The 24200-nt window shown below is 41.8% G+C and overlaps 1 protein-coding gene across 5 annotated transcripts; it reads right to left on the bottom strand.

The window, feature by feature from the left end:
* Nucleotides 1-2025: 2025 nt before the first annotated feature.
* On the bottom strand, nt 2026-23370 carry DLK1 (delta like non-canonical Notch ligand 1). Of its 5 annotated transcripts, XM_043516748.1 has the most exons (6): nt 20762-21293; nt 20364-20427; nt 19749-19879; nt 15065-15172; nt 13999-14140; nt 2026-2969 (listed from the first exon to the last, which is right to left on the bottom strand). In XM_043516748.1, the coding sequence occupies exons 1-6, from the start codon at nt 20805-20807 to the stop codon at nt 2225-2227; spliced, it is 1236 nt and encodes a 411-aa protein (XP_043372683.1). In that variant the 5' UTR covers nt 20808-21293; the 3' UTR covers nt 2026-2224. The 5 variants fall into 5 exon arrangements, with proteins under 5 accessions (XP_043372683.1, XP_038260150.1, XP_038260152.1 ...); XM_038404222.2 differs by lacking the exons at nt 15065-15172; nt 20762-21293 and adding an exon at nt 22477-23370; XM_038404224.2 differs by lacking the exons at nt 15065-15172; nt 19749-19879; nt 20762-21293 and adding an exon at nt 22477-22552.
* Nucleotides 23371-24200: the final 830 nt, after the last annotated feature.

Here is a 24200-nt window from a genome sequence, read left to right as displayed (position 1 = left end):
TTATAGATCCAATCATGTCTCCCATGCATTAAACCAGTGGGTGGCAGCATAGCAGTAGTCTCTACAGGCAGAGTATGGCTTATAAAGCTATTGAGAGCAGCTTGTCCCACTGGCTACATTGCTTTGCCTCCAGAGAACTCTGGGCTGTGGACAGATGAAGTAATTTGCTGTTGGCAGGTATGGCACCAGTCAAAGTTTGTCCTTTTTATATAGGGTGGCACTACAGTGGGGGACAAAGCACTGTGTGAAGGTTGTCTGTCCATAAATGGTCAAATGGTGGTCTTAAGCACAAAAGCAAAATTCTCATCTGCACATAACAATTTGAAAAGGAGGACTTGTGGCACCTTAGAGACTAACAAATTTATTTGAGCATAAGCTGTCGTGAGCTACAGCTCACGTCATCGGATGCATTCAGTGGAAAATACAGTGGGGACATTTATATACACAGAGAACATGAAACAATGGGTGTTACCATAGACACTGTAAGAGAGTGATCAGGTAAGGTGAGCTATTACCAGCAGTGGGGGGAGGGGGAGACCTTTTGTAGTGGTAATCAAGGTGGTCCATTTCCAGCAGTTGACAAGAACCTACAATACCCACCTGCTGAAGTGAAGAAACAGATTGACAGAGCCAGAAGAGTACCCAGAAGTTACCTACTACAGGACAGGCCCAACAAAGAAAATAACAGAACGCCACTAGCCATCACCTTCAACCCCCAACTAAAACCTCTCCAAAGCATCATCAAGGTTCTACAACCTATCCTGAAGGATGACCCATCACTCTCACAGATCTTGGGAGATAGGCCAGTACTTGCTTACAGACAGCCCCCCAACCTGAAGCAAATACTCACCAGCAACCACACACCACACAGCAGAACCACTAACCCAGGAACCTATCCTTGCAACAAAGCCCATTGCCAACTGTGTCCATATATCTATTCAGGGGACACCATCATAGGACCTAATCACATCAGCCACACTATCAGAGGCTCGTTCACCTGCGCATCTACCAATGTGATATATGCCATCATGTGCCAATAATGCCCCTCTGCCATGTACATTGGCCAAACCAGACAGTCTCTACGTAAAAGAATAAATGGACACAAATCAGATATCAAGAATTATAACATTCAAAAACCAGTCGGAGAACCTTCAATCTCTTTGGTCACTTGATTACGGACAAAAAGTGGCAATTCTTCAACCAAAAAACTTCAAAAACAGACTCCAATGAGAGACTGCTGAATTGGAATTAATTTGCAAACTGGATACAATTAACTTAGGCTTGAATAAAGACTGGGAGTGGATGGGTCATTACACAAAGTAAAACTATTTCCCTATGTTTATTCTCCCCCCTCACCTCCCTGCTGTTCCTCAGACGTTCTTAAGGTTTTTTTCCCCCCAGCTCTCCTGCTGGTAATAGCTCACCTTACCTGATCACTCTTGTTACAGTGTGTATGGTAACATCCATTTTTTTCATGTTCTCTGTGTATATAAATCTCCCCACTGTATTTTCCACTGAATGCATCCGATGAAGTGAGCTGTAGCTCACGAAAGCTTATGCTCAAATAAATTTGTTAGTCTCTAAGGTGCCACAAGTCCTCCTTTTCTTTTTTGCAGATCCAGGCTAACATGGCTGCTACTCTGAAACATAACAATTTGAGGGTTCCCCCCCCATTTATTTAATACACTGGCACCATTTGTACAATAGATGAAAGTTTCAAGATAATGAGCCAGATTGTGATCAGTTTCTAAAGACTCTCACAATGAGAGGAAGCACTACATATTAATGCCTGTGGCACATTTACCATAGCATGCTAGAATTCACAAAACTAGTAAATAAGCCTGTATAGCCCTCAATTACTGTTTTTAAAAAATAAGCCTTGGCAAGTAATTTATGAGTACCATATTTGCCAAACAAGCTTACACAATCCAATAAAGTTGAAAACTGCTCTTGTGATAAATTTCTTTTATTTTACAAAATATAGCTGTATTAAAAAAATTCAAATGAACATTCCTTGCTCTGTAATCTGATTATGTTAAAGTTTTATTTTGGGAATGAGAAATTCATTTGGCAACACAGATACAACATATTTCTTCTGTACTTCCCAGAACATATTACAGCAAATGTATGCACAAAACATCAAAGCCAGGCACAGGTAACAAATTCAAAAAACTTTACATATTGCTACAAAACTCTGGAAGTTGCTGCAAGGCTTTCAAGGAGTCTAGATGGCAGTGTAGTTCTTGGTGTAGTTAGTGAGTTTGATCTTCTCTGGGAAAATTATGTTAACTGAAAGGTTTTCCCCATTGTTAGACTGAAGAAAACAATTCTTTTTCTTGCGTAGTAGATAGCGATATTTGGCATTAGCAAGCCACATTTCACATTTGGAAAAAAATACAATCGCAGTTGTACCCAACACAACAAGACATGTAAGCAAGCCCAGAACAATGAAACATATGACCTGACTTTTATTAAGCAAGGGGTCTGTGTTTTGGATTGTTTCTTTCATTGTTATTTTCAAGACTTTATGTTCTTGGTGAGGTACTGACTTCAGATGAGCATTTGGGGGTAGATTATAACTGTGCCCGTGTTTGGCCTCTGTATTCACACCATGGAGACTTGTGTTTCTGCTGAGATATGTGCAGGTTACACCAACAAATTCCGGCTTACATACGCATTCAAATCCTCCTTCAGGATGCTCATGACATGTTCCTCCATTTTCACATAGGCTGCTAGCACAGAATATGACACGGCTGCTGCAGGATTTGCCCATATAGCCAATAGGGCAATGACAGTTGAAACCTCCACCAATATCCGTGCACGTTCCTCCATTTTCACATGGGTTGGGTTCACAGTCATCTACATCTATTTCGCAAAAATTGCCAGCAAAACCCGGAAGGCACGAACAGGAGGCATGAGGCGCAAATCCCTTGTCATCAACACATGTTCCCCCATTCTGACAAGGAGAGCTGGAACGCAAGACAAAACAGATGGGAATTTAAAGAAAATGTAAATGAAATAAGCAGATATGCAACATTTCAGATAATTAAAAAGGGGTAATTTTCTTTACTAGATCATGAACCACATCAGTTCTTGGTGGAATGTCATTGACGTCCATGGAGTTGCATCAAGAATGAATTGTCCAACATCTTTATCAATATACGCTGTCCCTCTAAAGTCTGGAATCTCTTCTGCACATCCTAATTTACAAATCCTATCTGAAGAGATTTAAAACTGTTTTTGAAATTAAGCAACCCAATGTGCTTGTCTGGTTAGATCTAGTGATCTGAGGAATGGTTGAGTAGGTATTCAGACCAGAGTGAGCAAAGATATTGCCAGCATGGCTTAGTTTTTCCTCAGTAATTAGTCAAAACACAATCTAGGTATATTCAATATAAAATATCAACAGGCATAATAGCTGATGTGGAGACATTTATTTTTATTGTATGTCTATAACATAGTCATATCCTGTACATTTGAGAGGCTGGAAGAATTCGGGACACTTTGAAACCTCAAAGCATTGAAAACAATACAAACATTTTCATTGTTATTTGCATAAATACATTAAGTGAGAATAATCTTGTCAAAAGAAATCATATACAATCAAAATTGTTATTTCAAAAGGATTGACAAGGCGGTAGCTCAGGAGACTGGTAACAAGGATACCAAACTTTTCACATCTAGGTCCCAAATTTGAAAGGACCCAAGTCAGTAGTGTTCAAAGGTTGGATCCACCTCATGGCTGCTTGGTTGCCTGTGTGAAATTATCTTATTCCAATTACTACTAGATAAGTGTTCACAGCGCAAAATCCAGCCCAGTCAACATCCTCCTTAATAGTCTTCACAGAAAAGCCAACAACATGGAAACAAGATAATTCTCTCAGTTCTAGAGGTGGTTCATACACATCAGGGCTAGAAAACACAGGTTGTTTTGCTACACCCTTTCTGTGGAAGAGAAGAGGACTTCATCCTCCAGGGATGTCAAGTCAGCATATTTCATTAGTATTAAATTCACTCAATAACTATTAAAGGAAGATTGTACTAAGTGCAATCTCAGAGGACTCAGCAAGATAGGGTGGCAGCCAGATAAAGGAAAGTAATGGAGAAGTTGTGCAAAAACAGAGCGCTATCAGCTACTCAGATTAAATCAATATAGTCAACACTGAAAACATTCACAATTACTTGTTTCATGAATTTTTCTTCCAGAAGTATTTTTATTTGCTGATCCCTAATGTAATCCTGAATATCCCATCAGAATTTAAATATTATCACAAACCATTTAAAGTTAAATAAGTTAATTTAGAAATGTTAGCATTTAACCTACAAGCTCCAAACATCTCTCCTAGTTATGGTAAGAGATTGTTAATATGTAGGCAAGAGTACCATGAGGCCTTGCAAAAGTTATATCAGAGAAACAATAGATATTACTAACAGCTACAAGTTAAATTGCTTATAGAGTAGAAGTAAGCTTAAGAGTATGACCTATTTTTAGGTCTGCTTAAGGTTGTTTTGTGCCTTGTAGTTGGCTATGCTGTGTGAACAACAAGTTATGAAGTTGTAACCGAAACCACAAGAAAGGGCATGTAGGATGGAAGCATTTAAGAAGAATATTATTTACCTTGTGTATAACCACAATATGACATTACCATATGATTGGCCAATTTATTAAAACATTCCAAACCACAAAGGACACAGTGAAATGACCGGTTAAGAGTAATTTTAACTCATGTTATGCTTTATTGCTAAGGAGGTTAAAGTTATTATGATAGAAATATAGGGCATAACTCATTTGATAATGAATCTATAAAAACCTATGGAAATGTAAATCATTCTGGGACAGGGTGAGATGCAGACTGACCACCCCCCTCCCCAACTGGTTGGTGAGTACCACCTTTCTGTTACATGCTGTTCTATTTGTAGTTAGAGAAATCTGACTTAATAAACCCGTTTGAGATTACTATTTGATGCGTCACTGACTTACATATTGAACAGAACCCACTACATTTATTACAGAAACATGTCTTTCCTAATTTGGACTACATTAGTATTCCAGAGAGAGCTGCCAAGAGATAGGGCCATACATGACAGTGGGCCACATTTTGCAAAATCAATGGGGTTGTTATTTACAGCATAATTCGGTCCATTACTTGCACTGTGGCAGAACAGGAATCTCATGGAAGAGGTAGCAAATGAATTTCCATCTCACTTTCATGATAATTTTACATGCAGCAGCAAAACGTCATACACTGAAAGAACGTTAACCTTTACAGGACTCAATCATTCCATATTCCTGAAGGCATATAGCATAGTACCTGCCAGTACATGAAAAGATTACTCAAATAATTATTTAAAAATATTGCACTTATAGTGGGAGATCCAAAGACTAGTAGAGAATGGAACATCACTGTTCTCATGCTCCAGCTATATGCACATACATAGTTAATATTTGCAACTGGCTAAATGACCTGCCCATTATGGATTCCCACACTGGGACTTGGGTGCCTTAGGAGATCTACTGATAACTGTGGTTTGGACTGCATCAGAAGATGAGATAAGCTTCAGAGGAATGAGCAGGTGGTGGATGTTCCCCTAGTACCCCATATCTCTGGAGGTGGAATGGCCCAACTTCCCAGACTCTCAAGGTATATCTACATTGCAATGTAAGTCTAGGCTCAGACTCAAACTCTTCTATCTACACACAATTCTATCTAACATAGACCCAGGTCCCAGGACCCTGCAGAAGTAGAGGGTTTGAGCCTGAGTCCCAAATGGGCTCAGGCCCAAAATCCATTATAGTGCAGTGTGGGCACAGCTCAGATCCAAGACTTCCAGATTAAGGTCCTGAGAGTCCACAAATGGTATCCCACAATCCTCTGGGACAGCATCCTTTGACCTTTCTATCCCAAGACTGGCTAATCGACTCCCAGGAAATGGAAGCAACGCACCTGGTTCAAGTACAGCTGCTTGACATTTAACCTTTCCATTTTGTTCTGACCATTGAGCTGCAAGCAGAGTGAACCTTCTCCTGCATTTATAATGGCCACCAAAACAAAGGAATCATCTGCTAAACATACCACTAGCTAGTCATGGGAGCACAGCCAGATTTTGGTTAATCTCTGAGGCAAAGCGAGCAAACAGTTCAACTTCAGCAAGAGTTCCAGAATTAGCCACATATTCCAGCTAATAGCAAAGAAGCTGGCAGCACTGTTCACCAGACCAGGGACTGGTGCAGGGAGCAGATTAATTGACTCAAGCCTGACTACTGAAAAGCCAGGGATAAGAACCACATCTCTGCGAACTCACTGTGTACAAATGCTAAGGGACAGCTGGGAAGCTGCATGCAAACACTATTTCTCAATACATTTGTCTACATTGAGCCATACACTAAATCCACAGTTCTTGCCAGTTCATAAGCAGTCCTGTCATTCATAACTACAATGCATGGAAATCCCACGCCCCGCACACACGCGTATTTCATTTGTGATGTGACAGTACCTCATTTACTGTAAAGACTGTACAAGAACATTCATAAACCTACTATTGTCCCTTTTCCATTGGATCATGCAAATCCATAATGTGGGAACATAGATTCCCTGATTTGTGTTGCCAGGTTACATTCTGTCCCAACTGTAATAAGTGCACTTTCTGTTTGAGTGTACTGGTACAGCAATCCATTACTGTGAAGGTCCATTCAGGGGCAAATGGCACAACTTTGGCTTCACCCAGATTATGAAGAACACAGCAAGCCACAATAATACAGATAACACTGATGACACAGGCATCCAAATGTGTCTGTAAACAGCACTAGTGAGATTTCAGTCTGCCAAATGAACATTCAACTACTGTTCTGTGCCTGTTGAGAGTGTAATTGAATTGTCTTTTGCCAGGCCCTCTGAGATCAGAATATGGTTTCATAAGCCAAGGCAAAAGGAGATACATAGGATCCACCAGGATAACAGTGGAGACAGTAACTCCATTTATGACAATCATTTGGTGGGAATATTGTCCCAGCCTGTCCTTGAATGTAGACTCCCAATCATTGAGAAACCCTGGCATTATGAACTTTTCCAGTGCAGCCCATCCTGGCATCCATAAATCATCCTCAGAGGTCCACACGGGTCTGCCTAGTAATGGAGCAGTACTCTTTGCAGTTTATGTACTCATGTCCTCCTTGCGGAGACCAAATCATGGGCACATGAGTCCCATCAATGGCCTGCTTCTGGACTGGCACTGCTACCCTCATGCATGTCATGGTGCTGGAGTCTTGGGGCAAGCTGTTCACAAAAATACAGCTTTCTTCATGCAAAGGTTCTGGATCTGCTGCTGGTCATTTCAGGTCCCTGTGATGATGTGATCCCACCAGTTTGTGCTTCAGGCCCAGCTCCAGAAGCACTGATCTATATACGGAATCAGTGGCTACACTGAGAGTTGCAAGCAGCATTTGCAAGTTCCATTCTTCCACATCTATATCCTCTTCCTCTGTCAGCCACCTTCAGAAGGTCAGAAACTGCCACTGGAATGTCCACCAGCATATCACAGATGCACTGCCCGTTTACTGAAACAGAAGTGAAAGCGCAAGCAAGTGAAGGTCTTCAAATGGTAACTCCTTCATATTGCTGGTTCCAGACTGAGAGCATACAGACCCAAAAGATTCAGACCAGCTTGGCTTAATAGAGAAATCTTTGGTGAGCTTAAACACAAAAAGGAACTTTACAAGAAGTGGAAACTTGGACAGATGACTAGGGAGGAGTATGAAAATATTGCTCGAGCATGCAGGGGTGTAATTAGGAAGGCTAAAGCACAATTGGAGTTGCAGCTAGCAAGGGATGTGAAGGGTAACAAGAAGGGTTTCTACTGGTATGTGAGCAACAAGAAGAAGCTCAGGGAAAGTGTGGGACCCTTACCAAATGGGGGAGGCAACCTAATGACAGATGATGTGGAAAAAGCTGAAGTACTCAATACTCTTTTTGCCTTAGTCTTAACAGACAAGATCAGCTCCTGGACTGCTGCACTGGGCAGCACAGTATGAGGAGGAGGTAAGAAGGTGAGGTTCTCAGTGGTGAAAGAACAGGTTAAGGACTATTTAGAAAAGCTGAACTTGTACAAGTCTATGGGGCTGGATCAAATGCATTGGAGAGTGCTGAGGGAGCTGGCTGATGTGATTGTAGAGCCATTGGCCTTTATCTTCGAAAAATTGTGGTGATCAGGGGAGGTCCTGGACGATTGGGAAAAGGCAAATATAATGCCCATCTTTAAAAAAGGGAAGGAGGAGGATTTGGGGAACTACAGGCCAGTCAGCCTCACCTCAGTCCCGGAAAAACCATGGAGCAGGTCCTCGAGGAAACCATTCTGAAACACTTGGAAGACAGGAAGGTGATCAGGAATAGTCAGCATGGATTCACCAAGGGCAAGTCATACCTGACCAACCTGATTGCCTTCTATGATGAGATAATGGCTCTGTGGATATGGGGAAAGCAGTGGATGTGATATACCTTGACTTTAGCAAAGCTTTTGATACAGTCTCCCATAGTATTCTTGTCAGGAAGTTAAAAAAATAAGGATTGGATGAATGGACAATAAGGTGGATAGAAAACTGGCTAGATCATCAGGCTTAACGGGTAGTGATCGATGGCTTGATGTCTAGTTGGCAGCCGGTATCAAGCAGAGTGCCCCAGGGGTTGGTCCTGGGGCAGGTTTTGTTCAATATCTTCAGTAATGATCTGGATGATGGGATGGATTGCACCCTCAGCAAGTTCACAGATGACACTAAGCTGGGGGGAGAGGTAGATACACTGGAGGGGAGGGATAGGGTCCAGAGTGACCTAGACAAATTGGAGGATTGAGCCAAAAGAAATCTGAATCTGAATATTGCATATGTGTAAAACAAAGCAGAACAAAATTTAGAGAAATCATGGGAAATTTTAAGAACACCTTTATTATTATTCACATAAGGTTATGTATATGATTAAAATAAGTAATATATTAAAGTTAATTCTCTAAGAACACAGCAGCAATTCTACTGTATTAAACACTCATCTTTTAAGACAATGTTTCACAAAAAGTGGTGCATGAACTACTAGCCAAGTGGATATGGATAGACCACTTTATTGTTCTCCAGGGACTCTGCTCTCATTTAAAAAAAAAGTTGGCTCTAGCTGTTATGATTGTGAAGAAAATTTTCAGCACTTGATCCAAGTGTAACTGATACAGTGATATCTGCCTGAGTTTGCAAATAAGCTGAAATAATAGCTCTGATGTGCGAACTGTTCTATTCACATCAAGTGTTAACTCAGATGCCAGTGATGACACTTTACAACATCAACACTGATAACTGTTCCATCCAGTCATGTAAGAAAGAATAAAAAATCATAAAGATCTACATCAGTAATTCCCAAAATGTGGGGTGCGCCCACACCCAAAGGAGATACAAAGGGCTAGAAGGCAGTGGGTGCAGAAGATGTATAAATTAAACTGGGTAGATCTGTAACAACACAGAGTTGAAGGAGAGTTGCAATTTGTTTAATATTCCTGAAGAAGTCTCAGCATTCTAACATTTGGAAAACACTGCTTTAAGGAATGTTAGGAAACAGGGCACATTACTTTCAAGCCAGCATATGAATACAATAATTTCCCCAGGATACAGGGCCAGATCCAGTAGGTAGCATTCAGGAATATTTTTGTGAAGGTCAGGAGCTCATCTGTAATAATTCATGAACACTGTATATGACCTAGTTATTGGGATAGTTACTGAAATATTTATTGCATGTAGGGTGATCAGATGTTCCAATTTTATAGGGACAGTCCCAATATTTGAGGCTTTTTCTTATATAGGCACCTATTACCCCCCGACCCCCTGTCCCAGTTTTTCACACTTGATATCTGGTCACCCTAACTGCATGCATATGTTGGTTTACTTTAATAGCAGGATTGTTAACAAACAGGAAGGCTACATGATGGCTCCAAGTAAGCATATTGGGGGTCAGTAAGACAGAATGCCTGAACTATTAGCTGTGAAGATGCTACTTTCAGGCCAGAGCCAAGTCAGAAGTCTTGTTTTGCCAGGGTTGGGATTGAAGAAATCAAAAGGAGCACAGACAAGGTAAAAAGTCTCCTTCTCCGGAGATCAGGCAATGGTCAGGGAGCTGTTCACGGGGTACAGGCTGACAAAAACACTGACACCTACTTGGGGTTCCAAGAAGTTAGGCCTTCCTATGCATTAAGTAAGAAAGATGTGTGTAGCCCTTTTCTTGGTTTAAAATCCATTTTCTCTTATGCTTTCTTTATTCTTACTGTTAAGATTAAACAAGACTTTGTTTAAGAAAGCTGTCTAGTTCTTCTAGTTAGCACTGATCACAAGCCCTCAAAAGGAAGACTTGCAGGTGCAAAACCCAGTCAGGCCACATGGTGCTGAAGTTCAAGAGTGGGAGAAATGTGGGTTTCACCCAGAAAAAGGTAAGGGCATGAGGCCTAACACCTGTGGGGGTACACTCAAAGGTGTTAGGGTACACTCAAAGGTGCAACTAGCTCTGAACCATGACAGAGACTCCAATCAGATCAGAGCCCCAGTGTACTAGGTGCTATACAAAACACATAAACAGGAGACAGGCTATCGCCCCTCCATAACAAAACACATACCTGCAGAGCAGTGATTGGAATTGTGTCCCTCCAGTTCCTAAAAGCCAAACCTCTACCATCTGAGTTAAAGGAAGATTTCTGTTAGGCCTTTGTTATGCCACCAATTCCCTTACCGAGCACTGAACATCAGCCATCCTTACATTGTAAACTGCAACCAACCAATGAGGGTAAAATAACTCACACGTACACAAATTATCCAACCTGGCCCCAATAAAGTCAATGGCAAAAATCTTCCACTGACATTACAGAGCACAGGTTTGGAACAAAGTCATAGACTCATAGACTTTAAGGTCAAAAGGGACCTTCATTGTCATCTACTTTGGCCTTCTGCACATTACAAGCCACAGAACTTCACCCACCCAATCATATAATAGACCCATAATCCCTGGCTGAGTTACTGAAGTCCTCAAATCATTATTTAAAGACTTCAAGTTACAGAGAATCCACCATTTACAATAGTTTAAACCTGAGAGTGCCCCCTGCTGCAGAGAAAGGCAAAAAACTCCCAGGGTCTCTGCCAATCTGACCCAGGGGAAAATTCCTTCCCAACCCCAAATATGTTGATCAGTTGAACCCCGAGTATTTCAGCAAGAGTCTCCAGCTTGAAGTCAGTGGGGGCATGTTTGGGCAACAGCCTTATACAAAATAAATATTTGTTTGCTCAATTACAACCCATTTTCATCAAATATAATGAGTGCAGAAGTTTCCAAGGAGATTTAACTACATGGAAAGGCTAAAAGGGTTGTAACAAACCACTGTTGAGCTAAAGGGAGACAAGGAAATCTTAGACAAAAGTCAATGTTTCAAATCAGGATAATTATTTTTAAAGTGATTTATAACACAGAAATTGATTAATTTTCTTCAAGCTTTGCAGAAATATTCTGCTTCAACCTCAGGGGAAATCTGCCAATTTTCAGGCTAAGACAATTTTCCAAACTAAAGCTCTAGGGAAGCTAAAACAGCATTTTATAATGTAAGCTGGTAGCAGCCTTAACCGTAGTGAAGCTCCTGCTTCTCCATAATAAAATACAAGAGGATTAAAGGGCTTCAGATACTAGGAGAATGTGAGAAGACCCTTGATAGAACAGATTAAATTCCTCCTAAGAATCTAGAGCTGGCTGGATTTTTTCATATTTCGTTAAAAAATTATTTACCGTTTTTTCATCATTTTTCAGACAGTTCTGTTCCCAGCTATATTATTAAAACCTAGTGACAACTGAGTCATGGACAAAATGTGCAGCCAAAAGCCATAATAAGACAAGACTCACAGGGAATAGGTTTCTTAATTAATAGGTTCATACCTTAAAGTCTATTTTCCACACAGTAATTTGAGTTCAGCCATTAATACAATACTGCATGTAGAGTTTATTGTATCAGAATACTGCCAGCCTTCACCAATGAATAAAAGCTTGAATTTCACTAAATTATATTCCTTCTAATCCCTTGCTGCTGTTTCAGCCTCTTAATATTTATCTGTCCAAATCTTTTGTTACATGCTTAATTAAAACAATATCCATATTTCAGACATTATATTTCTTAATTGATTTCATTTACTGGTACTAATTTCCTGTAATTTGTACATTATAGATGATTTACCTTACAGTACAGGTCTAAGGAATAGTTAATATTTTGCACATAAACACCCGCCAATTGTCTACTTACCTACTTTATGTGCCATGCTGTCAGACATATGCACATGCATATGTGCCGAACTTGTACATGCAGATATTGTGACTGCATATTCAGTTATGAGCATACAAATGACTAATTCGACATATGACTGGACAGTTTTATGCATGCTTACTGTGCATGAGAAAATCTTCCCAACAGCCAGTTAGTGAAGTACTACAGAAAGGGAATCCATTTAAGTCAAGGGAATTCTTTCCCTGGGTTTTGTTGGGCTTTGGATCAGGCCCAATACATATCAGAAAGGCAGTGTTACAAATGTGAATAAATAAATGGCCACTTGGATGCCAGCTACAGAGGTTAATGGAGGTGCTTGAGCTGGGGATGCCTTTGTACAGAGGAGAAGGAGCTGCTGGAAGGCTGTTCTGCGCCAGAGCCCTTCACTATCAAATACAACCCTCTCCTCTCTCCAGTCCCATCCCACTAATCCAATTTGTTGATTTTTAGGTCTTTCAACACTGCTAGGTCTGCTTGAGCGAATGTGCTAAAAATAGCCATGAAGCCAGGGGTAGCACAGGCAGTGTCTCGGGCTAGCCACCTGAGTTCATACTCAGGGAGACCAGATGGTTTGTACTCAAGCAGCGAGCCAAGCTGCTGCCTGTGCTATCCCCAGCAACACTACTATTTTGAGCACATTAGTTCAAGCAAAACTAGCACATATCTGTCTACTCAATCTGGGAAGCACACGCCCAGCTGCAGTGTCAACATACCCTTACAGCATGCTGCCAAGCTCATCAATTTGGACAGGCATTTCAGGAAGCCTGAGGTTTGGTGGGTTTAGCTGACCATAAAGGCAGGGGCTACTGGGAATGTGGGTGGCTAGAAGAAAGAAACTCCATCTCCGCTCTGTGGCCCGAGGAAGCAGCACATACCCCCACCCCTTCTCTGCTGATTTAATGAGAATCATAGAATATCATGAGGTCATCTAGTCTAACTCCCTGCTCAAAGCAGGACCAATCCCCAATTTTTGCCCCAGATCCCTAAATGGCCCCCTCAACGATTGAACTCACAACCCTGGATTTATTTCAGAGTAGCAGCCGTGTTAGTCTGTATTCGCAAAAAGAAAAGCAGTACTTGTGGCACCTTAGAGACTAACAAATTTATTAGAGCATAAGCTTTCGTGAGCTACAGCTCACTTCATCGGATCCCTGGATTTAGTAAGGCCAATGCTCAAACCACTGAGCTATCCCTCCAACCGAATATCTCCACTTATTTAACTACTACACTGGGTGTAGAGTTTTATGGGAGTTCAAATACCTTGGTGTTGCAGACTGGGTTCTTTTGCGCTGAGGGAGGTTGCTGGTTGGCTACTGCTGTTTTGATCATAATTGGATTGTATTTTTAATTATTTGTTAAGAGCACCTAGAACATACTTTTGAAGTTTATCTATTGAAACTGTAAAAAACCCCAAACATAATATTACTACAATATGTGCAATTTTGAATATTTGAGGTTCAAATTATTCACACAGACTCATGCTAAAAATCTGATCATATTTATATAATAGGAATAGATCAGAATTAGTCAATTTGAGTCTAGAAACAAATAGGCTAGAAACTAAACTATCATGTAGGCTGAAAAGTTATGTGCTACATATCAAACATTTTATGAACAAAGAAAGAAAACCAGAGAAAAATTTAGTAGGACTGTATATTTATATCAGAAATCAATATTTACCCATTAATAATGCAGGGCCCTTTTTTCAGATGGCAGTTTTTTCCTGTAAATCCCTTGGCACACAAACAAATATATCCTCCATCTCCCGTCTCTATGCATGTTGAGTTATTGGTGCAGGGTTTTGAAGAACATGGGTGAATATCTGTGTTAACAAAAACAGACAGTTTTGTTACATCAAAAACCATTAGTCGTAAATGTTAAATATTTAGCACATGAGAAATCAGGGTCTACTTTATCATATAAAAGCCATTAAATAGTAAACAATGCAAAAAGACTAAGTGCATTTTTAAAGGTCCTTCATCCTGCATTGCATATATTTTGATTTATTCTTCTCTCTAATGGAGGACAGATTGTTCAGTTACTTCACAGTCACTGTCAGCTTGTTCCCCCACCATTAGCTCTCTCTTTGTGAAATACACTTGGATTGCTTCTCTCTATGAATAAGTAATATTAACAATAAAAAGTTAGTGGTGGGGGGAGAGCTACTGATTACTATAAACACCACCTCATATTCCCAACTACTTCATATATGTAAATCAGATAAAGCAATGGGCAATCTAAAAATGGTATATTTACAAATTTCTCCAGATTGCCTGATGTTTGAAGTCCTACACAAAAGCATTTTACATTTTTAAAGAGACAACTGATATTTGTAAGTAACAAAACACAGGAGCTGTTTAGGAATTTAGATTTTCTTGAGCGGGGGGGGAGGGTGCCAGCAAATGCCAATTTGGTTGAAACTGAAATTTTTCTTAGGAGAGGGCTGGTTTCAATGAAAATTCATTGGAAAGGTTACTTGGGTCCTGGTTGAAAATTCTGGGCAAAACCAGACAGAGAGAGAGAAACACGTTGTCCCCACAATAAGTAACCTGTCAATGGTTATGGCACTCATCTGAGAACCCAGGGTCAAGTCCTTGTTCTGCCTGTTGTTGAGCAGGGACTTGAGCCTGGATCTTCCAACATCCCTAATCACCATCTTTGCTATTCTGGCATCATGGTGTCTATCTCAATTAAATATTCATTGGGCCAGAGAGAGAGAGAGTGACTGTGTAGCTCGGTGGCTCACCTGAGATGTGGGTGATGCAAGGACTTGAACTTGTGTCCTTCAAATTGCAGATAGATGCCCTTACTGGACTATTGGCTACTGTGGAGGGCTTCTTGTTTACATGAAAAACTTTGAAAGGTCTCAGTTTCATCCCGATGCAGAATGGGAAAATTTTTGTGGGATGGGAAAACTGTTTCCAGCCTAGCTCTACAAAACACCTTTGAACTTCAACTTGTTCCTCTCTCTGTGGTATAGTCTTTGCTGGTTGGCATTTACCTCTTACATGATGGTGCCAGAAGAGTGGACCCTGTTATATTTTTACCTTATAAGTCACGCACATAATCTTTCACAATTACCCTCTTAGACTGAGTCTCCTCCAGAGCAACTATTGAAGATTTAAAATGAAATAAATAAATAAATAAATGAACCAAGATAACATGGTAGCTGCTGTGAAGTCTTGCAACTTGCTGTGAGATCTTGCAAGCTCACACACGCATTTTGAGTGACAGCACTGTGCGTATACTTTTTTCTAAAGTGATAAATAAGGATGTGATGAATATTAAATTCTACTTCCCACCTAAACCCACAGGATAAACCACAGGATTTAAACGTTGTCCAGTTACAATTACAGTAAAATGCTCTTCCCCCTGTATAGGGGCCTATTTTCCACTATCTTAGTCTGTCCCGATTGCCACACTACCACTTTATGTGAACTTTTGTGAGTAAACTGTGGTTTCCACAAGGACCAAAATAGCCTCGGCTGCATTTTGCAGCAGTGTTGTGTGCCCATATTGCTGTGCCCTTAAGGGCAGCTAACCAAACACAACCCTTATACAGGAGAAAGGAGATACCCTGCAATAGACACACATTTAATAACATTAAATAAGAAATATATAAGAAGAAAATAAGGAAGGAAAGAAAATAAAGCATATAACAGCTCACTAGCTAGGAAAATGACACAATCCTTGAGCTTATAGGAATAAATTCTCTACTTTAAAAAAAAAAGCACCATTATGCTTGAATTTCCCCCTACTCTTCTCTCAAATGATGGATGAGCAGTGGAATTTCTTTCCACAAGAGATAACTGAGGCCCAGAGCTTAAGAGAACTCAGAAAAGGATTAGCCGTTTACATGGATGAGAATATCTACAGTTGCTTTACATAGAATTAAAATAGGAGGTACAAAGAGTTAAACCCTCATGTTTCAGCAATCACTAATTGTTTGCATTAGGAAGAAACTTCCCCAGTAGCAGTTCACTGGAGGGTTTCTTGCACCTTCCTCTTAAACATCTGGCACCACTCAGTATCAGAGACCATTAGATGGACCATTGATTTGATCTGCTGTGGGGACTCCTATGTTCCAAACGAGCTGTCATTAAGATACCTGGCACATATTCTGAACACCATAGTTACTATAATGGCACTAATTTTGTGGGCTTTTTGCCCTGGTTTCCATAGAATAAACTAGCCACACTGGTTTTCCCCTCTGTTTTGAAAGTTAAAGCTAGAAAGAAAGAAAGAAAGAAAGAAAGAAAGAAAGAAAGAAAGAAAGAAAGAAAGAGAAACCCTCTCTAACAGGGTGGCTTTCACCACAGGCTGGGGCTAAGCCAACCCTGATTGTAGCATGAGTCTCACCTGAGAGGAATCAAGTGATTTTGGTGTAAAAGGAACAGGAGGGTGCAATAAAGGGGACAACCTAGGAAGCTGTGGCAGCTTTTGGAGAAAGTGAGGAAAGGCTCCTGCAGTGATGACCCAGAGACCAGGGGAGTTGCCCCAGGCAGGAAGGCCTGGGAGAAGGAAGAGAAATCTTATGTTGTGTGGATTTAGGAATGGACTTTATTTGGGGATTTTGAGTTTTATTTGCAGTTTATTTTATATTTTGACCAAGAAAAAGCTTGAAGGGAAGTTTTATTTGAACAGTCCAAGTGGGGAAACTGAGGTAGTCACCCTAGGCCAAAAGGGGGTGCATGAGAAGTGGCCAACCTGGTTACACCCTGACACATGTGTACAGGTTTTAAATATGGGGTTGGATACTGCAAAGTGCTCTACCCTCTTGCCTTGATCCGGTAAAGTGCTCAAGCATGTACTCATCTTCAAGCATGTGATTAAATAACTCAGGGTATGTCTACAAGGGGATTAAAAAACTTGCAACTTTCCCAGGTCAGCTGACTCAGATTCAAGAGGCTTGGGCCCTGGAGCTTAAAAATTGGTGTGTAGACATTCAAGCGTGGGCTGGAGTCCCTTACCAACAATAAACAATACCACCACTGCTGGCCCATTTCCTCAGAACGGGCTGCACCAACCCCCAAATCTGAATACCTCCAAACTTTGGGGAAGTTCAACCTGGATCTGAACTGTGGAGCAGGGCCCAACTCTATTAAAAACAGTGGCTAGGCAATGAGAAGATTTAGAACAACTATACAGGTGCATGTCCGAAAACTATACAAACTGGAAATTTAAGTGATGCACAATGAAATTTGAGCAAAATATACCAAGGCAGTTCAAAATCTCCTCCAGTTTCCTCCTTGTTTAATTAGCAAAGTAGCTGCTCAGAATATGCTCACGTTTTTAAAGTATATATCTATCAAACAAACTACAGACCTCATCAGCTTTCCCACAGTCAGTTTTGCATCTTTTCTAGCTGGCATTCATTCTCCCTTGACAATGTCAAAGCAGTGGCTGCATACAGAAATACCTTGGCAAACATATACAGTCTTTAAAAGTTGCAAAAATGGAGGACATTGAGGAAGTGCAACAACTTCCCATAAAAAGGTGCATTACTTATGAACTTTCTTGATTCTTTAGAGCAACATAGTAAATGTATGTTTTGATCTGGTGTACACTCATAGCTATAGACTGCCTGAGCAGCTAAAAATGCCAGTTTAGGTCCATTTGCCTGTGAAAATGTAATAGTGGTTGTCTCCACTTCTCACATGCAAAGATAAAATGTTAAGGGGGATTCCTTTATAAGTAGGAGTCTAGTATTTTATACTGAGGTACTGGATTGGATTTAGCGTTTCCATATGAAAGTCAGTTATTCATACATGCTAACCATCCCAAATTGGGCAGAAGCCTCCTATTTGTCCTGTGGAATTTCCTCTTTCTTCCTAACCTGATCAAATCTGGATTAGTGGTATGTGTTAATGAGTTATAGCAATTCATCACAACTTTATACAACCAGGCAACTGACACCATCTTCCTAGCAGAAGAGGGTCCAATCCAATGACTGAGCAGTTGCTCCATGTCATGTTATATTCCTTTATTGGATCATGACAATCACGGGTAAAGGCCATCCAATAACAGGGAGGAAGTTCTCTCTGCTGACCCAATATGAATTAGAGAACATGTCCAGACTAGCTAAATCCATTGGACTGGCGTGATTTTCAATATACCTGATATACCCAGACGTCAGACAAACAGCTAATTCTATCATTCTGATTACTCTTGACATGTCCTTAGCTGGCCCTGGATTCAAGTTTGCAAAAACTGAATCCTAGTGCTGAGTGAAATAATTTTTGGATGTCTGTAGAGCACGCTTGGTTTTACTAAATATAGAGATAATAGGTAATATTTTCAAATCCACCCAAGTTATTTTCAAAAGGGACTTAGTGACTTAGGACCAGATTTTCAAAGTATTTAGGTGCCCGGAGATCTGGATCGGAAACTAGTGTTATTTTCAGAAATGCCAAACCAGATCAAGTTTCTAATGCCCATTGATTTCAAGTGACTAAGTTCCATTTTTAAAAGTGACAGATTTTCAATGGTATTTAGATTCCTAAAGATGCAGATAGGTGCCTAGTGGAATTTAAAAACAAAAAGTATCTAATCTACTTAAGTATTTCTGAAATCTCTCTAGATACCTATCTGCATCTTTGGTGTCTAAATACCTTTGAAAATCTGGACCATAAAAGCCCAAATTTAATTGAAAGATGATGGGATTTAGGCTCTAAGTCACATAGGAGACTTTGAAAATGTTACTCAATGAGAATTGCTTAATGAATAAGAATGATTTCTTGAACATCAAGTTACAGAACACAGCAACAAACTAATTTTTGATAAACTAGAAAATGATGAAACCCAGAAGACGGCAAAAATATGAGCCCACTTCTCCTTTTCTACTGGTTTAACACCAATGTAACTCCATTGAATCACTGGAATTTCTTTTGATCTACAGTGGTTTGAATGAGGGAAGAATTAAGTGCTATACCTTCTAATAGTTCCATTCAAATCCTTTGCTAGAAAATATTTAGTCAAGCACCAAACTGATGTGTTTATTTCAACTTATACTATCATATGCACATGATGTTGGATAATGAATTACTTCAACTGATTGAACACACCCGCGGGGACTTCTTACATTTACGGAACCAGTGTAGAATTTGTTATTTACCATCTGCATGGGACAATCATAGTTAAAAATGGAATTAGGGTTTTATGCATAATTCTAACAATACACAGAACTATACTATACAAGATATTGTGTTTTCACCTAAAATGTGAATGCATAGGGCTTTTTTTCTCTCCCCCTTCACTCCCCCCCACCCCAAAAATTCATGTCTCTTCGTGTTTTCGGTCAAATATTCATTTTAGAAAGAAAACATCTAGGGAAAAGCTTTTGCATATTTCTAACACCAGATGGAGCTGTAATCACTTCATTTAATCTCTGGGAAACTATGTTGCTCTATTAAAGGAAAGTATTTGCAAACCTATGTCACAAAGGCTGCCAACCCATCCTTCTTCACAGACACATTGCCATGGTTTGGCACAGCTGCCATGCACACAACCAGGAAAAGGAACACACTGATAACAGAGAGCTCCTTGCCACCCTGGTTGACACCTGAAATAGATACCAGACAAGATACAGAGGTTTTTTTAAATAATTACCAGGCTGTTCTCCTTTTAAAAGGCACAAAAAACTGAATTTGCAAAGATAACACTGCTAAGTGTAATGCATTTGGGGGAAAAAAAAGACTTTCAATGTTTATAAAATACTGGGGAAAGAATTAAAGAAAAACGATTCACTTTAGGTGGAAGAAAAACAAATATTTTAAACCTAAAATAACTTAGCCCTCTTAAATATCTTTCTATAGGTGCTCCTAGGATATTTTAAAAGAAATACTCTAATTCTCAGAGGCATCCAGGTTTCTTTAATATGTTATACAATTCTAGTTACAGTCTGTTAGTGGAGAGCTGTGTCCTTAAAGCATCACATTTTCAGCAGGCAAATCATTCTAATTTCTGTCTTTTTTTTTTACAGGAATAATGTATTATTGAAACAACCCATCCCTTCACTAATAACCTCAGCTGGTAGATCTCTTTACCTGCATTCATTGGGACTTTCACAAAATCCATTTACTGGGTGGCAGCCAGGTTTACAAACAACACCTGGGAGAGAGATTTGTAAAGTGTCAGTACTAAAAAGAACTCACATCCTCTATAGATTATAGATGCTTTAAAACCAACCAAAAATGTATCAAATTTAGATTTGTTCTCATTCTAAAAACAAAATGTAACTTTAAATAAACATATCTCCTAGCTATTCAGCTATTAGACACCTGGAATGGAAGTTCCTCAGAATTGTACAAGTTAAACCACTTTAGCATATGGACATTTTTTGCAATATTAATATCAATTTACATAAAACTGAAAATGACATAAAAGGGTCTAAGTCGTTTTGCACATCACAGATACTATTATGTTTTTATTTATACAAGAGTACCTTTAGTCGCACATAATTTGCATTCTAAAAATGTGACAGTACGCATGTTGCATCCATTCGACAGGGCTATGTTATGAAGAAACACTAATTTTGATTAAAGTGTACGAGAATAGCAAAAGTTAAAGAGAAACAATCACGTTGCCTTTGCCGACAATTGAATGTAAATATTTTAATCTGCTAAATAACCGTCATCTCACGTGCAATCATTAACGTCTGAAATAATTACACGGCAAGAGAAAGCCCTGCTCGCACTCAGTGAGAAGAAAAGCGTCTCTCTAAAATCACAGGTTTCAGAGTAGCAGCCGTGTTAGTCTGTATCCGCAGAAAGAAAAGGAGGACTTGTGGCACCTTAGAGACGAACAAATTTATTAGAGCATAAGCTTGCAAGAGAAAATGAGAACTTTGGGAAGGAACTTGAACTAGAAAAACATGCGCAGGGTAAAGAAATACTCGGTTCTTCAACGGTGGCATTAAAAACAAACAAACAAACAAACAAACAAACAACAAGAAAACACCCCCGCGGCCTCTGGAAAGTTTTTAAACCCGTTACTTGCGTTAAGGTTACAAGTCCTTCCCGTTCACGCCAGCCACTGCCCACCAAGATGACAAGAGGAAACTTGCTTGTCACCATGAAAGGTTTTCCTCCTTCTTCCCCCCCCCTCCGCTGCTGGTGATGGCTTATTTTAAGTGATCACTCTCCTTACAGTGTGTATGATAAACCCATTGTTTCATGTTCTCTGTGTGTGTATATAAATCTCTCTCCTCTGTTTTTTCCACCAAATGCATCCGATGAAGTGAGCTGTAGCTCACGAAAGCTTATGCGCTAATAAATTTGTTAGTCTCTAAGGTGCCACAAGTACTCCTTTTCTTTTTGCGAATACAGACGAACACGGCTGCGACTCTGAAACCCTTCTAAACAGAGAGCAATTGAATTGTATTAGCGATAGTGCTACCGTATTTACACAGGTTTCAGAGTAGCAGCCGTGTTCGTCTGTATTCGCAAAAAGAAAAGGAGGACTTGTGGCACCTTAGAGACTAACAAATTTATTAGCGCATAAGCTTTCGTGAGCTACAGCTCGCTAAGGTGCCACAAGTCCTCCTTTTCTTTTTGCGAATACAGACGAACACGGCTGCTACTCTGAAACCTCTCCTTACAGTGTGTGTGATAAACCCATTGTGTCATGTTCTCCGTGTGTGTCTATCAATCTCCCCTCTGTTTTTTCCACCGAATGCATCCGATGCAGTGAGCTGTAGCTGACGAAAGCTTAGGCTCCAATAAATGCGTTAGTCTGTAAGGTGCCCCAAGTCCTCCTTTTCTCTTTAAGAGGGAACACGGGCTCTTCCGCATTGTAGTCTGCTCGGGCAGCTGCGGCTTTCCAGGGCACGGGGAAGTTACTGGGGCAGGGCGGGGGCGGCTGTGTTCGGGGGATCTAGCAGCGCTTCCCCCAGGCTCTCGCCCGTCGTGCGCCCGCGCGCATCGTCTCCAGCGTCCCTCGCCCGGCCGCAGGACCGCACGCCCCCGTACCCCCTTCTCCGGCGACACCGAAGAGAAGCTGAACAAAAGTGCCTCCGAGCGCGCAGGGACACCGAAGCCCGCCCCCCGCCCCGGAGCCTGCTGATCTTTCCGCGGGTGACACAAGTGCCACGAACTTGTCCCGGCTGGGGCCAGCCGCAGCGGCCCGCCGGGCGGCTCCGGCTCCGTCGCGCGCTCTTACCTGAGGTAAGGGGCAGGATGAGGGGGAAGCAGCAGCAGAGGAAAGTGACCGCCTGGAAATCCATCCCCCCCCCCTCCTCCCGCGCATATCCCCACCTACGAGCACAGGCACATGCCCCTGGCAGCTGGGCGCCGGGCTGCTCCCCCTCCAGCCCGGAAAGGGGGACCTGGCACCCGACCTTCCCCCCCTCCCCCCTCCCGCCCGCTCCGGGGGGGGGGGGTCTGCTCCGCGAGCTCCCTTGGCACCTCCGGGGGTGGGCAGCGGCGGGCGCGGAGACTCCGTCTTTGCGGCAGAGCGAGCGAAAGCTCCCCCCTCCCCTCCCCTCGGCAGAGGCTCGCAGCGGATCCGCGGGCACAGTCAGGATCCGGCGTATAATTAAACTCCTCCGTGAAAGGTGACGGGAAGTGGGGGGGGGGGAGGAAGAGAAGAGGCCGCTCCCCTTCCCCAGTTCCTCCAGCCTCCCCGCCCCCCTCCCCGGCGTGGGGGGGGGAGGGGGGATCGCATCGGCATCGGGGGTGGCTCGTCCGCCGGGGGGTGGGGGGGGTTGTGCCGCTCCGCGGAGCTAGCGGGGGCTGCCCCGGCACTGGGGAGCCAGAGGTCGGAGCGGAGCAGGGGGATCCTCTCCTGCGCCCTTCCCCTCTTGCTTCCCGGCACAGACGGGGCAGGGCGGCTGGCTGCAGCCGGGCTCCCCCGGCTAGTGTCCGGTCCCTCGCCCAGCGCCTCTCCCGGCCGGCGAGGGCTCTGAGCCCCACGCACCGGTGGAGCGAGATCCGCGCCCCAGGGTGGCCACCCGTCCGTGGATTTCAAAGGGCGTAGGTGGGTTTCCCTTATGTGGATGCGTTTATTGTCCAACCTGCGGCCAGGCAACGTCCAGTCCCTCATCACCTTCTCCACTGACTAACGGCCTCTTGGCACCCAGGCAGGCCACTTACAAAATAACCCGACCAGGAGTCCCCCTAGATGGTTAGATGCACATTTTCCAGAGGGGCTGCCAATTTTGGGGTGCAAAATTGTAGCACCCTGAATCCCTGGCTGCTTTTGAAAAGGTTGGCCCTGTTGTCTAGATTACTTGGTCTTTCCCCTGCAAACTTGAAAAGGACCCTGCAAAGGGAAAATAATATACCTCCACACCCTTTCTGGATTATTTATTATGCTCCAAGGCAGCTTTCAATAATTCCGCAGATGGGAGAGAGGTTGAGAAGAAAAACCACTTTTTCCCAGCCTCTATTTACTTTTCCACTACAACTAGCAGGTTTTCTCTGGCCTGTTTTTGCTGGTGAACTCTGTGGATGAGGGAAGAAGTGAGCTGTAGCTCAGGAAAGCTTATACTCAAATAAATTTGTTAGTCTCTAAGGTGCCACAAGTCCTCCTTTTCTTTTGGCAGATACAGACAAACTGCTACTCTAAAACCTGAAGAACGAGTGGGATTATGGCATTACAAGGGACAAGAAAATGAAATCTGGGCAACTCTAGTAGCAGGGAGGTTTAGTTAGAGTGGTTTAAACTATTGTGTTTGTTACCGGGTGTTTAATCCATGCTTGGCTAGATGTTTTCTTTGGGGAAGCTGTAACCTCTATTCCTTCAGGTAAGGGCAGAGAAAGCTCCAATGCTAGGTTTCTAGTCTTCCAAGGAAGGCTCCAACAAAAACAGGGAAGACAACATTTAATATGTGATATTTCTAAGGTTAAAAACTTTTCAGTCCTTCATTACACATCAATAAAGAA

Source organism: Dermochelys coriacea, chromosome 6 (genome assembly GCF_009764565.3).
Source record: "Dermochelys coriacea isolate rDerCor1 chromosome 6, rDerCor1.pri.v4, whole genome shotgun sequence".
Lineage (NCBI taxonomy): Eukaryota > Metazoa > Chordata > Testudines > Dermochelyidae > Dermochelys > Dermochelys coriacea.
Note: the sequence above shows the minus strand (reverse complement) of the source record. Positions and strands in the feature narration are given on the sequence as shown.